This window comes from Echinops telfairi, unplaced genomic scaffold (genome assembly GCF_000313985.2).
Source record: "Echinops telfairi isolate 266 unplaced genomic scaffold, ASM31398v2 ScPeMD7_7458;HRSCAF=8496, whole genome shotgun sequence".
NCBI classification, from domain to species: Eukaryota; Metazoa; Chordata; class Mammalia; order Afrosoricida; family Tenrecidae; genus Echinops; species Echinops telfairi.
In genome coordinates this window covers 5,413,208-5,429,065 of record NW_022111358.1, presented here as the reverse complement: position 1 = coordinate 5,429,065, position 15,858 = coordinate 5,413,208, and the positions used below count along the sequence as shown (strand labels likewise).

Sequence of the window (15,858 nt, the reverse complement as noted above, 5' to 3'; positions counted from 1 at the left end):
AATTATGACAAAATTATTTCTTTTTTACATCAGCGTTATTTTATATTGCAGGTGTGTTGCCTGTACAGGTAAAGTATGTAATTTTGGGGGACATCAAAGTTAGGAAAGGGGTTTTTAAGTTATTTTCTATGACTTGGTTTGCCTTTAAAAGATAACCTAAAATTTCAAGGCCAAATAATAGACCTATATATTGTTAAAATACCAGCCTTTGGATGCCTTTTAAAAAAATGCTTTTTCTCCGTGGTCTGCAAATTCTTCCTTCATTTTTTAACTTTTAAAATTGTTTGTTTCCACTGATTTTTCATTGCGTGCACATAAATCCATTTGGTGTGACCAAGCATATTAGTTTTAAGACAGACAGGATTGCCAAAAATTAGAGAACAATCTTCATTCCTTTAAAGTAATGGTTTCCAGATTTTTCCTTCGTTTAACCAAGTAAAATTCTATGTTCTGACCTCAGCTTGAAAAGCAGATAAAAAGTGGTATGTCATCATTGGGCACTATAATATTGAGTGACAAAAAGAACACAGGAGCGTTTGCGATTAAAATTTGAAATCTGGTGAGATGGCCTTCTCTATCTTATCTCACCCTGTGCTCCCAGGGTTTGTGTTTAGTCTGGGTGGCCCAGTATCAGGGGCATCTTAATTCCTTGAGATAAGCACCAGTTGTTGTTAATGGTGGTGTTTGTAACAAATCACCTTGCGACCTTGAATACTTTCCAGTTAAGTAGAAATTGCACGAAAATATTTATTTCTAGGTCTGAACAGAAATTAAACCGTCTTTCTTACCGACGGCTGCTTCTCCAGATTTTAGCATGCTGTCACCGACAGAACTGGCTCTCTGCTAAATACCAGAAGCATAAACTAGTGGCATTTGGCATCCTTCAGTGTACCACATTTTGACTTAGAACGCATTGTAGTGTGGATTGGTATTTGAAATAGATTTCACTGATCCTTGAGCCGTGCAGGGACTAGAGGCGTCACATCTATGTATAGCTTTTGACACCCCCAAAACTTAGCTACTTAAAAGCCTACTGGGGACTAGATAACTTTTTAACTTACTGATAACATAGTCAATTAGCATATATTTTGGATGTTATATATGTATTATATGCTGCACCAAAGAGCTGCATTTTCAATACAAGATAAATTAATTTTCAAAAAGGGCAAGACTTTAGTACGTATCATCAGCTCCCCAAATTTCCTTCTCTCTCCATTTTTTTGTTTTGTTTTGGTTTTTACAATGTTCATTTCTCTGGGTTCCCTTACTTTGAATGGGGGGCATCTGCAGCAGCAGACTTGATCTAAGAGTGGGGGACATCATCAAGCCCTTCCATCTTTACTTGTAATGTCCTGACTCCTCTGCTTTTCTGACAGCACTTCAAGCACCATTGGTGGCACTTCACATGGGTCTCAAGATGTTCAGGGTTTGTGGAATTACACTCGGGAGAACATGAGAGGTCACTTTTAACTGTGGTACACGATTCACTGGTGGGACAAACTATTAATGCACCATTAGTTTCACACAATGATTTTTTTTTTAATCCATGTATTAATGGACCCTGGCAGATTAGTCCTGTGTTCAAGGGTCAACTGTACATGTGAGTTTGAATAAAGTGTTTGTGGACCCCCTGTTGTGTACTTCCTCAGACCTAGATTCAGCGGGACTCAACCTACAGTTTCAAAGACCTTTTACTATAAGTTAGCGGTTCTCAGCCCATGGGTCGTGACCCCTTTGGGGGGTCGAATGACCCTTTCACAAGAGTCGCCCGATTCATAACAGCAGAATTGCAGTTATGAAGTAGCAGCGAACATAATTTTCTGGTTGGGGGGCCCACCACCACATGAGGAATTGTACGAAAGGGTCGCAGCATCAGGAAGGTTGAGAACCACGGCTGTGAATAATCCATAAACATGGTCCGCACAGTCTGCCCAGGAGGTCTGCAGTACATACTGCTGCTAACGTCCACCTCCCTCCATAAGCCAGCCTTGAAAACTGATAACTTGGGTGTGTGTACATTAAATTTAAGAATGTGCCTCCAGTGTGTTTTCTGTTGAGTTATGATTGAAACAGGCTAAGCATTACAAGACTATTCCTACGATACATTAGTTTACACAGAAACATGGATGTGTGGAGGTTTCCCTTCCCTCGCCTCTAGATAAGGTCAGATTGTATATCGATACCAATAAGTGTTTTAAAGAGTTCCGCAATCTAGCAAGGTTGGGTGTGGGGGGCGGGGGCGGGTGTTTGTTTTAATGTTTGCGTTTTTAGATGTATTGATTTGATGGTGCTTTGGTCACTTTTTCTATTTAGATTTGTGATTTTGGATTGGCCAGAGTGGAAGAATTAGATGAATCCCGTCATATGACTCAGGAAGTTGTTACTCAGTATTACCGAGCTCCAGAAATCCTGATGGGCAGCCGTCATTACAGCAATGCTATTGACATCTGGTCTGTCGGCTGCATCTTTGCGGAACTGCTGGGACGGAGAATACTGTTTCAGGCGCAGAGCCCCATTCAGCAGGTACGATTCCTATTGTAGGCTTCTGTGGCTTTCAGTTCTGTGACGGATCTGAAGGTAAAATCCATCCTGCACACGTGTCTTGAGCTTATTCATTGTACTAATTTGCTTTCAGCAAATTCAAGTTCACTTAAAATTCAGGATGAATTTGAAGTTGAAGATTACAGAGATTCATTTTGTAACTTACAAGCATATTAGGATGCTGACTTTTACTACATGCACTGATGCATGGCCGCAGCCTCTGCTGTACCAATTTGCACAGGTATAATCCGCTGTTGGAGGGCCCGTGTTCTGTAGCTGAATGGCTCTGACTTGAAAATGTGTTGGGTGACTTAATGTATTTACTTTGTGCTTCGAATATAAATTTTGAGTGCTGGTTTAAAATGTGGATATTTAGAAAAGATGGTGAGCATTTTTATTAAGATATCCAAATATCTTAATATGATGGAGACGGTCAAAAGCTGAATAAAGTGTAGCTTTAGGAGAGTGTCCCTGGTACTTAGTTAATTCATTCATAAGGATGTTTTCTTGGTATAGTTCTTATTTATTTAATGGCATTGCTTACCTAAGAGCAGTGGTGATGAGCTCAAACTGTGGCATCACATTGATGACAGCACAAATCCTAGCTCTAAAAAAAAAAAAATTCTAGCTCTGCCACTTACCCAACTGTTACCCAGCTGTTCGTCTGGCACAGAATTACTGACCTTCTCAGTTCCCTGATTTCCATTTGGTCTCGGATTGTCCTATTGGCTATTCTGCAGGTTAAATGAAGGTGAACATGCAGCCTACCACTCAGTAAATGCCCTCAGTTCTGAGGATGGTGGTATGTGGTAAGTAAAACAAAGTTAGTCCCTGCCTTTGTGAAACTTTTACATGAAACCTAAAATAAGCATTTATACAAATAAACATAACTGAACTCATGGTAAATTCTACAAAAGACAAACTTTAGAAAGAAATGGGGATAGAAAATGATAGTAGGTAGAGCACTGTTAAAGAATTCTTTGAGGAATGAGCCAAATAAAACTAGGGAGCAACTAATACGTTGAGGAGCAAGATTCCCATAGAGCAGAGAATGGGAATGTCTGGCCCACAGGCCATATAAAGCTCACAAAATCATCAATAGCAGCTAACAACACACGCCTTGCTAAAAAGAAGCCGTTCCAGCCATCACATTAGGGGTGAGTTAATTAAATGTTTGACCAATATAGCCTAAGAAAGGTGTTATAAATATTGGTTTCCTACTGCAGCCATAGGATAGCCAGCCTGTGAGGCAGGTACGACCGTGGCATATTTGAAGACTAGCAAGGCCCCGTGGCTGGGCGAGCATGCCCTAGGAAGAATGAGTAGGAGGCAAGGTCGGAAAGTCAGAGGCCTGACCCTGTTCGGCCTGATAAGGACTTTGGGTTTATCTAAGTGTAAGGGAAAGCTGTGTAAAGGCTTTTGATAAATTTTTTAAAAGGCCACAGTGACTGCTGTGTATCTTTACAAATGCATGCCGGTGACCAAAAATGGAATCATCTCTTTCATGCTCTCTACAAATTGTTGACTAGTGTATTAGAAACTATATAGGCAGTGGTGAACACTTAAAATTATTTCTTTACTTGTGGATTAAACTTAGGCTGCTCAAAGTTGGAGCCAACTAAGTGGTGCTAAGCAACAGGTCGAAGGTTTGAGTCCATTCAGGACCTCCTCTTAAGAAAGACCTATCAATCTGATTCAGAAAAATCTGCCACTGCCAACCCTATGGAACACGGTTGCTTTCTGACACACGGGGTCACCAGGAGTCGGATTCAACCTGACTGCAACTGTTTGCTTGTTTGTTTGTTTTCATTCATTCAAACTTCACACACACACACACACACACACACACACACACACACACACACACACACATTGATGCTTAAAAATGTACCCTGGTGAAAGAAAATTATCAGGGGCGCAGAGTTAACCACTAAAATGTGGGTGCTATTGACAATATTCACTTTATTCAGTTTCTTGAAAACTTCAGAATTATTTCTTTAAAAAAGTAATGTCATTCAGAGAATGCTTAGAGAAGTCAAATTGCAGTAATCATAAAGCCCTTCATACAACCAAAACTATGCTGTGATAGTTACATTATCTGATGTCAACTTGAGACTATCAAGAGTGAAGGCGTGGAGCTTAGCCTGTCGATCAGGTCACAGCTTGATGACCCCATATGGAGGCACTATGGAGATAAATAGCTCACTGGAGACCAGATACACTTTCTCTGCTTCGTATTCCTGTTGACAAACTACACGGAGCTACGCTGATAAAGCCAGAGCCCTGGAGCTGGAGGAGCCACGTGGAGGCCCACACCAGCACTGAGATGCTTCCACCACCATTGGATCCACAAGATTTTCCACCCACTGGCCTGTGATCTTCCTGCATTCTGTGTCATTGCATGTGTTGCAGGAGTCTGAAGAGGACTTTACAGACTGGTATCAGACATATGGGCTAAGATTGGACGTATGGACTTGATCTGGTCTGGGCTGGGATGTTTTCTCATATACAATGACTCTTTGATAGAAAACTCTTTCTTATACACGAGTGTCTATGAATTTGTTTATCTAGTCAACCCAGACTAACACACCTACTTTTACTGTTCACACTCTGAGAGAGTTAGTATATTATATATTTCCGTGTAAATATATGTGGTTGTAAGAAGCTACACTGTATTCTAAATGTGAAAAATAAAGTTCAGCCTTTTCAGCGTGACTGCGGAACGGGGAAGATGCTCTATCCAGCTTCAGCCACGTGGCTGGGTTTCATCAGTGGAGCCCAGGGCGCCACAGCTGGACTCTTCAAGATACAAGAAGTCTGAGCTTTGAAGATACATAAAGGTCATCAAAATTTTACCAAGAAGAACAGCTATGGAAAAACCACAAGGATGGTTTTCCCTTACAGGTGGAACCAAGAATTGCACCATAGACGTCTATCTGGATGAAGGTTCAATGGACTTTGAGAATTCTTCATTGCTTCAAGTGTGATGTACAACATTTGGGAAGGAAAAAAATGAATGGGTCACGAAGATGTGAATAGAAGCAAGTGAGGAAAATATTTTATGTGACATTGATGACATCACTTCACAATCATGAAGAAAAAAACGTGTGGATACTAATTTGCCAGAAAATAATTTTTTAAAAAGAAAGAAAATAGAGTTCAACTCCCTCCAGTTATCTGTGAGACTGCCATGTTTGGTCATTCTACAAAGTGAATGACGGTAGAACTTCACATAGCGAGTTCTGGTGGCCCATTGGTTAAGCACTCAACTGCTAAACAAAAAGGCAGTGGTTCAAACCCCGCAGCTGCTCCCCAGGAGAAAGATGCTGCGGTACGGTCCCTTGAAGCTGACAGCGTTGCAGACCCCTGGAGGCCGCTTCACTTTGTCCTTTGGGATCACTGTGCGTCAGAATCAACTCAGAGTGGTGCCCTTAGGGTCTCTTCTTATTTATACACAGAAAAGCTGAAGTACAAATTAGGGAAGTGTTTTAGTCCTCTGTATTCGACAGATATCTCAGATTTATGCTGAAAGGCTGAAAAAAGTGTAGAACAGCTAAAGGATTTGGATATCGAATTTTCTCTGGAAATACATCCATCTTGAGTTTGCCAGGCTACCATGGCCAGTGAAGGAGAGCCCCTCAATATCTGTTAGTGTACTTGGGGTGAGAAATTGAGGCAGAGAGTAGAAAGACTCCAACTCCTCTCAGTGGGGTAATGATTTCTGTAGCATTTCCTCTGTATCTCTGTGAAATCAATACCTCAGCTACCGTAGTACTAGGAAACCTTGTTAAATGCTTCTCATCCATGAATTTGACCCATCTCAGGAAGCTGCATGTTTCCACAGTCCAACACATTCTTTCTGCCTTTAGTGTGGTTCTCAGAGGTCCCAAAGTGTCACCCACACCCTTTATCCTTTGGATGGCGATCTTTGCTTCTGCTGAAAGCAAGCATCTCAAGTTTCCCCATTCCCCCAGACAGCAGTGATGTTGATGGCTACCCCATGGTTTAGACAGGTGCAGAACCAGGGGAAAGGGTATTCTCCAGCTATCGGAATGAAATGTTATTACTGATTGTGCTATGAAGTTAAAACAGTGGTAGCACTAGGGAAAATTGTTTAGGTAGTTTGCTACCTACAGAGACTTGTTAGCGAGACCGTTGCTTTTATTGGGCCATACTAGCCAACGTGTGGCCGTAGGCAGCTTCTTAATTTTCTAGGTACTGCAGTTTTTTTCTGCCAGCGTCAGAGATTTCTAGGCTTGACTAGAACATAAACGGTGTGCACTGGCCAAATGCGGAGATTTCAGGTGTGAACATTGAGTATTTATTAAATCACAACTGTCTTGATTTGTGGATTAACTGCATAATGAGCTGAAATCCATTTGAAATATCAGAATCCATTCCATAACTATTTAAAAAGAATAGGTAATAGCCATGAACAAGGATTATGTTATGAGGCTGCGTTACCAAAACACAGGGTTGGCAGACTCAGACGTCTAAATTACTCTAGATACCATATATATTTAAAGATCATTTTGGGAACTCTTACACCTCTTATAACCATACATCAATTGTATCAAGCATATTTGCATATGTGTCGCCATCATTATTTTCTAAACATTTACATTCTATTGGAGTTTTCTATATATATTTTTTAATCATTTTATTAGGGGCTCATACAACTCTTATCACAATCCCTATATACATCAATTGTGTCAAGCACATTTGTACATATGTTGTCATCGTCATTTTCAAAACACCTGCTTTCTACTTGAGCCTTTGGTATCAGCTCCTCATTTTTCCCCTCCCTCCCTGCTCCCCCCTGAATCCTTGATCATTTATAAATTATTATTATTTTGTCATATCTTATACCATCCGACGTCTCCCCTCACACACTTCTCCGCAGTCCGTCCCCCAGGGAGGAGGTAATATGTAGACCTTGTAATCTGTTCCCCCTTTCTCCCTCACCTTCCCTCCACTCTCCCGATATCGCCACTCTCACCACTGGTCCTGAGGGGTTCATCTGTCCTGGATTCCCTGTGTTTCTAGTTCCTATCTGTGCCAGTGTACATCCTCCGGTCCAGCCGGATATGTAAGGTAGAATTGGGATCATGATAGTAGGTGGGGAGGAAGCATTCAAGAACTAGAGGAAAATTGGGTATTTCATTGTTGCTTTACTGCTTCTGCTTCCTGACTTGCTCGTCGCCTCCCCGCAGCCCTTCTGCAAGGGGATGTCCAATTTCCCACAGATGGACCCTGAATCCCTTATCAGATGTTTTTTTCTTTGTGTAAATACTCTAGAAGGTGGCTTCCAAAAGGACTCCGATCAATGAATCTGGAAATTGAGCTACATTTTTTCCCACCTGATTTGGTCTCCATCTTTACAGCTGTGATCCAAGAATAATGATAGGTGGTTTTAGTGAGGGATTATTATACGTCCATCTCTATTCTGTGTTTTCTTGTAGTTGGATTTGATCACAGATCTCTTGGGCACACCATCACTGGAAGCAATGAGGACGGCTTGTGAAGGCGCTAAGGCACACATACTCAGGGGTCCTCATAAACAGGTAAGCAGAGTGGGGTTTGTTTGCTGGTGTACCTCATAAACATAAGTGGGTGGTGTCCGGATCGGGTAACCATCTGGGCAGAAACTCCCTTCAACTAGAAGAATGTTCTTCGAATTTCTTAAGAACATGTCACTTGTCAGTTGTTGAGGGTTTTCCTTATTTTTGGTGTCTTGATCATAAATGCATAAGAAACTATGGTCCGTGCAGTGCCATAGAAGAAAGCTTGTACTTTTGTGGTGCCTTTGCTAATGGGCGACTCCTGGCCTTGTATCTTTTGTTTTATCGATTTACATAGGGAAAGTGAGTGGGGTGGGGCTTAGTAACCTCAGTGCCATTATGTCACGCATGTATATCAAGAATTTGTCTTCTACCTACTGAGCCCACGTACCTGAGGGTCTCATATTCCAGCAAGCCATGTCAAGCTGTTACTATTATCCTCTTGCTACCAGCTCAGAATCAGATGTGCATCTTGTTAGAGAAGGAGGTGTGGTGAGAGGTTGCCAGATTTGCACTGATCAGTATTACGTGCAGCCAGCCACCTCGCTGCCGAGAAAGAGAGGATGGTTGAGATCTCCACCCTGTTGGCTTTTTTACAAACTTGTTCTCTTTGCTTGTTCTCTTACTGACAAAACAGTTTGATGGCGTCAGGTGAGGAAAGGACATTCTTTTCCTGGAGCATGTGGGACAGAAGACCTGAGCAGGAAGGCGGGACAACTGCTTTTCTTGGGTTTTACCATGATTGAGCACTCAGATGATCTAATTCAGTGGTTCTCAACCTTCCTAATGCCGCAGCCCTTTCAGACAGTTCCGCATGTGGTGCTGACCCCCAACCGTAACATTATTTTTGTTGCTACTTCAACACTGTCATTTTGCTACTGTTATGAATCAGATGACCTCTGTGAAAGGGTCATTCAACCCCCAAAAGGGTCACGACCCACAGGTTGAGAACTGCTGATCTAATTGATGGTACCAAAAGACACGCTATGTGTGACTCTCCTTGCTTCCATTTGGACAAAGCCTTGCCCTCTTGCAGTTCCTTCTCTGTAGCTCTAGCGTGACTGCCGAATTTCCATTTCTGCAGACATAAAGGGCCGTGATGTAAAATGTGTTATCTTCTAAAATCCCCAGAGCTGGTATACAGGTGTGCGTATTTCAACTAGATCCCTGACAGTTACAGCCTTCTTGTGCATTTAGTTCAGAACTAGAAATAATTGGAGACCCGAGCACCCGGAGAAGAGTACAGTAAGTCATAACTTGGAGAAAGGGACTATATGGTAGAAAGAACTAACAGGCTGTCTATGTTCTAATGGTCAGCCAGCATCAGAACATTAAACTAATTATGAATAAGAAAAAAAATACTTTTAAACACTGACATCAAGTCAATTTCAACTCATAGAGACCCTGTAGGATGGAACAAACTGCCCCCAAAGGTTTTCTGAGATGTGTATCTTTATGGAAGCAGACTGCCAAATCTTCCTCTCATAAGGCAGCTTATGAGTTCAAATAGCGACCCTTTTGATTAACAGCTTTAACAACTATGCCTCCATGATCTTGATTTATCAATACCCTGTAGTGGGCTTGAACTGCCAACTTAGTTGCTCAGCACCTATCCCATAGTGCCACCAGGATTCTTCAAAACCATTAGCACAGACTTTAAACGCCACCTTATTTTTAGTCTATTTTATCCAGTGTTGGAGGTAGTCTTCTGAAGTTTTTGTTATCTTTGAACATTAAGTCTATTTGTGTAAAGTAAGTTATGCCTACTGTATATCCATGAATATAGCCGAACCTGGTGTATTGGTTGGTTCTTATATTCCCCCTAAAACTTCAGACTTTTGCCTACATTTATTACTTGGTCTTTTTACCATTAGTGTTCTCAACAGTCATCAACAGGACCTTAACGCTTATGACTTCAGCTACTACTCAGATTCAGCATTTTTCCCTCCTACGGCCCAGGATGCCTCTTGTTAGCCTGTTAGCAGTTCCTTGAGAATATTGCCATTCATGTTTTAACTGTTAGAGCTGAGATTGAAAAACACACACCTCCACACTAGTTTATTTGGTATTCAAATATATACATAAAACTTTAAAAGCTTACTATATACTATTCACATCTCTGATGTAGTTCTGTGCATCATGCCATTTGGTGAAAGGTATAGTACTCTGCACAGGACATTGCACTCAATCTGTGTTTCCCTGGGATCGGTCTCAGGCTGTCTGTATTGCACCGCATTGTGGATGATGTTGAGAGGTAAGCTGCGTGAGTGTAAATTCTGTCCCTTACGGCAACTCAACATGTGACTTTAGGCAGAGTACTTGACCTCTTTGTGTGTCCGAGTCATTCATCTGTCATGGCATAAGCTTGGTACCTACTTCATTAGATTGTGACGATGATGAAGAGATACTGTATGTTAAAACGATGTTGTGTGCCTGATACATACTAAGCACTTAATAAATGTTAAACATTATTATAATGAATGCTAGTGATCACTTATTGATTGGTTAGTTGATTTTTATCTTACCTATATTATCATATGCTACCTGTTCTCAGTTCAAGAATATCATTAATTCAATTTTTCTGATAAATCCTCCCTTTGTAATAGGCTGAATTTGCCAATCTAAAATAGTAGCTCCAGCTTGTGACTTTTTAATTTTTATTTATTTTTATTGTTTTATTAGGGGCTCATACAACTCTTATCACAATCCATACATATATCGATTGTTGTACATTCATTGCCCTCATCATTCTCAAAACATTTGCTCTCCACTTAAGCCCCTGGCATCAGGTCCTCATTTTTTCCCCTCCCTCCCCACTCCCTCATGAGCCCTTGATAATTTATAAATTATTATTTTGTCATATCTTGCCCTGTCCGACGTCTCCCTTCACCCACTTTTCTGTTGGCTTATGACTTTTTTAATCAGTACTTATGAATGTGGGCTTTACCCCAAGAATGCAAGGATGGCCCAACAACAAATTGTGACATTTTTAATGAGAAAAGTCTCATTTGAAAATATCCTTCACATGATAAATGTTCTTTACCAAAAACTACGGAAAAGCGTTGTATGGAATTCCTGTTAAGTTTATGCATGCGACAGAATGAGATGTATATAACACAGTACATGTATTTACCCAAAATACCAATCCCTGCACACAGAAAGAAGCTCTGACTTTAAAAAAGGCTCTCAGAATCCTCAGGAAACTACTTCAGCTAATTGGAGGTCTTCACAAGGACAAGAAGTTATCTTACTATATTTATCCTAAATTACTTAGTGTAAGCTTTTAGATTAACTGTATTTGAGCTCCTGAGAAATACTTCTAAATAGTCAACATAAGTTATTTGGTTGGTCTAGAAAGAGAAAACTAAGCTTCTTTGACATAGGTCCATTGACTTGGTTACTCAGTTAGGTGGAAATTACCACTCTCTTAATAACAATAATTAGGAGTTTGCAATGTATGAGATATTATCTTAAGCACTGATTGTGTGCATTCACTCATTGAATCCTCACACCAACAGCCTGATGCCCCACTGTTGTTCCCTGTTATAGATTGGAGATTAAAGAGGTTAAATAAGAATCCTTAAGCTCCTAACCCAGTGTCAACTCTTAAAAACCTATGCTCATATCAGTATTTTACTCTGCCTTCACAAGTTTCATTGTTGTTATTTTTTTTAATTTGACTTTTATATTCTCATGTAACGTGTGAATACTTCTAAAAAAAAAGCTTTCCAGAAAGTCTCTCAACTGCTGTACCCCTTCTCTCCTGAATTAATCTGAACATCTTTTTCCAGGGACATTTCCCCTGCGTTGATTCACATATGTTTGTTCAAGCAGACAGCATGATTTAGTGGGGCTTCAAAAATTATACGTGTGCATATACAGGAGGAGATGCTCATTTGCTCTGTTCTTGGAGTTTTAAATTCTAATTTACTTGTGTCCGTTGCTTAGTTCACATAGCTCCAGGTGGTATATTAGGACTCTCTCCTGTGAGACTCAGGTCAAACTAGAGTAAGCCAAAAAGCGAGCATTCTGGCTCATGTAACAGAAAAGCCTGGAGCTACAACTAACTTCAGGCCTTGGTGGACCCAGGTGCTCAACTGATGCTTGTGTCTGGCTCTCCTCTCCTCTGCCCGCCTGGCTGGTGTGGGCTTCACTTTCCTGCAGGCTGTCTCCATGTGCAGTCAAAGATGGGGCCTGTCACCCAGGGCTACATTCTACTAGCATAGCAATAGTTCTAGAAAGAGCATTCTCAAATTGCTTCATGAAAAATATATTCGGAAGGTACCTGATTGCTGTGGAATGTGTCGTTACAAGTAATATAAAAATGGTAAACACCTTGCTACAGCAGCTTATAGAAATGAGTCCGTTTTTCCTCCTTCCAAAAAATCCAGAGATAGACAGTCTGGAGCTGGCCTAGCTGCTCAGTTATGTCATCAAGTGTCCAGGTTTTTTCCTCTTTTCTTCTCTGTCCTCTCTAGACTGCTGGCCCTTCTACCTTCTTCCTTGTCACTTCATGGTGGTAAGATAACTATAGCTTGTCCAGAAATCATAATCCACATTCAGAACAAGAAAAGGGAGGAGGGAGGGGGAAGGGTGGGGGAAAAGCACTAGTAATGTTTGTGCTTTTGATCAGCAAAAGCTTTCCCAGTAACCTCCCCAGAAAACTTCTACTCAGGTGTCATTGCCCAGAACTGTGTCACTTGTGGCCCCCGGCTGTGGGACAGGTGAAAACTTACTTGTGTTTAGTGTTACTAGCCTCTAGGAAAAGATTCTAGACCATCTGCCCATCCCGGAACCTGTCGTGGTCCTCAAAGGACTGAAATTCTAGTGTTACCCTCAGTCCTTGTGTGCATGTTACACGGTTTAGATCTTCATTTTTCGTCTTGTTGCGCCCGGCTAATAGTGTCAGAAATAATGTTTTTGCTGGAACGAAATTTGCTTCTGTATCACGGGAGCCATAACGTAATGTTTAATAGAGTGAAAGTATGCCAGAGAATGCACTTCCTCTTTTATAGGCGGTGAGTTCAAGGGTTACCTGTGGTCTCGGCATTTTGCATACCCAATTACGGGGGCTTCTTGCCTGGATGTTAAGGTGGAAACTAGCATGACCTGTGGTGCCCAGCACGGTGCAGTTGGCTTGTAGTGACTGTGGTATATATCATGTCAGAAGGCCTTTCTGGTCTCATCTCCCTGACTGCTAACCATCGTCATTTACCAGAGTGCCCTATATAACAGAACGCGCCCGTCCTGCTGGCTTACAGTGACCGCTGCTCATTCCTGCGCTGCTAAGTGACTTACAGACCTGCCAACCGAACAGAAAATGAGCCTGATGCATTTTGAAGAGAAAAAAAGTGTATGAATGTTGGGGGAATTGGGGGAAACTAACTGCTAAACAGACATGTTTTAAGGTCCTTTTTTCCCTAAGCATCCTTTCTTACGCAAATTTATTCTATTGGACATGATAAAAAATACAAACTTCTTTTCTGTCCCTGGTATTTTGCACCCAGGCTGGCTTCAACAACAAAGGCCGGTGACCTCGAGGGGAAAAGCCCGGGTTAGGGAACAGCCTCTCGAGCAATTTCTCTTTCCGGGGCAGCCAGGGCTGACCACTCGCTCAGTAATGGGTACCTTGCTGGAGCGCTCCTGGCACAATGGAACTGGCTCTTTGTAACATGCGTACAAATGTAGAAAAAGAGAAAGCTTAAGACTATTCTAGACTGAAGTGAAACCTAGCCTTTTAATTTGTAATTGTGGTAAAATAATGTATCACAAAACATTTTCCCTTTCCACATTTCTCTTATGTACAGTTTGATGGGATTAATTATGTGTAGACATCATCACTCTCTTGGCCTTAGTTCCGGTGCACTTGGCAGGATGCACTTCTGTAAATCAGAAATTTGAACAAGAAGTAATCATTTAAAAGCGCCAGGTAGCCTTGACATTTACTCAATTGATTTTCGCAAACTCCCTGCTTACCACATCCCATTTCCAGTCACCTTCAGGTCTTAAAATTGTCACTCTCCCCGTTTGTTCTCTATCTCTGCTCATTAGCCTGTGGCTCTGCTTGTTTACATGTCTTTTGCCCATTAAACATGTCTGTATTTCCCTACACCCGCCCCGAGGCCTGGCACTGGGTGCATGTTGTGACTGTCAATGATAAAGACTGCTGGGAGCCCCAGGACGATGGTCCTTGCCCTTCGTGTCTGGAACGGAACTCGCCACTCTCATTAGACTGATCAAACAATTGTGATAAAAAAGGTAGCATTTACCTGAGGACAAAATGCAGAGGGTTAGGAAAGAAAGGAAAAATGACCACAGGAAGGAAATAGGATAAAGGACGGTGCATTAAGGGGATTGCAGTAGATGAGTTGAATCAGAGTGTGTATTCATTGTTGAATGTAAAACTAGGATCTGCTCTGGAAATACACATATCTGATTTATGATATTTCATTGTTGAATGTAAAACTAGGATCTGCTCTGGAGATACACATATCTGATTTATGATGTTTCATTGTTGAATGTAAAACTAGGATCTACTCTGGAAATACACATATCTGACTTATGATGTTGGCAGGAAAGGAAGTCTATTTGATGCAGTCTTTATTCTATACATGAGACAACCAATCCATTATCAAGTGGCTTTCCCAAGCGTAGTAATGACAGTGTTTGAATTTGAACCAAGTTTTTTTTTTAATCGTTTCATTAGGGGCTCATACAACTCTTATCACAATCCATACATACATGAATTGTGTAAAGCACATTTGTACATTCATTTCCCTCATCATTCTCAAAACATTTGCTCTCTACTAAAGCCCCTGGCATTAGCTCCTCATTTCTCCCCTCCCTTCTTGCTCCCCACTCCCTCATGAACCCTAGATAATTTATGGATTATTATTTTGTCATATCTTACTGTCCGACATCTCCCTTCACCCACTTTTCTGTTGTCTGTCTTCCAGGGAGGAGGTCACATGTAGATCCCTATAATCGGTTCACCCTTTCAAACCCACCCTCCCTCTGCCCTTGAGCCAAGTTTTGTAATGCTCACTCCAAGATTCTCTTTCCTAAGCAATAATATACCTTCACTATAAATATAAAATGAGGGCTAGCTTCACCAGAGTGATGGAAAGAGTTGCCTATGGGAAGGCATTTTGGCCAGTAAGAATAGTCTACTTTTCCCAGACCTGAAACTCACACATATATTATTGTCTCTCTCTCGTACACACCACGCACTTCACTCCTGTTAATAGACTGTACTGATGTAGCACCAAAATGTACATGCCCCAACTCGAATGAGGAGGTCTAGGTTAGGATGACTCCCCATCCGCACATACATTTTGAAAATGGTGCTTGTGTTCTCCACAAACCTAGAGTTCGCATCTAACCAAAAGGAAGCAATTTGATCATCATAACTGGGGGCTACAGGGATGTGAGAAACACTGATGGACTCTGAAATCAATACCTCAAAGTTCAAGGCTTAGATATGGCCACGGAGATGTTAGAAACCAGTGCTAAAGGCAATTCAGGCACAGCCAGTAAAACCCAGTGGTTTTCTCAGAAGATTGCATGCATTCTTGAGTGTTTGATCACTGTGGGCTCCTTTGGATCAAGTATTTCAACAACCTTACTGTCATGTTGCTATAAGACAGTTCATCTACTTTCTTTAAAGATGGCCAAGGTCATTTATAGAGGTCTAGATAAAGGCATGTACAAATGTAAATATATTTATATATGAGGATGGGGAAATAGATCTATGTGC

The 15,858-nt window shown here is 41.3% G+C and overlaps 1 protein-coding gene across 1 annotated transcript in view; it reads left to right on the top strand.

Moving 5' to 3' along the window:
* The window catches only part of NLK (nemo like kinase), a 155,717-nt gene that overhangs the window by 124,781 nt on the left and 15,078 nt on the right, over nucleotides 1-15,858 (top strand). The window contains exons 6-7 of the mRNA XM_045299775.1: nucleotides 2,314-2,523; nucleotides 8,004-8,105. Coding sequence (XP_045155710.1) covers nucleotides 2,314-2,523; nucleotides 8,004-8,105 — 312 coding nt within the window. The remainder of the gene's footprint in view (nucleotides 1-2,313; nucleotides 2,524-8,003; nucleotides 8,106-15,858) is intronic.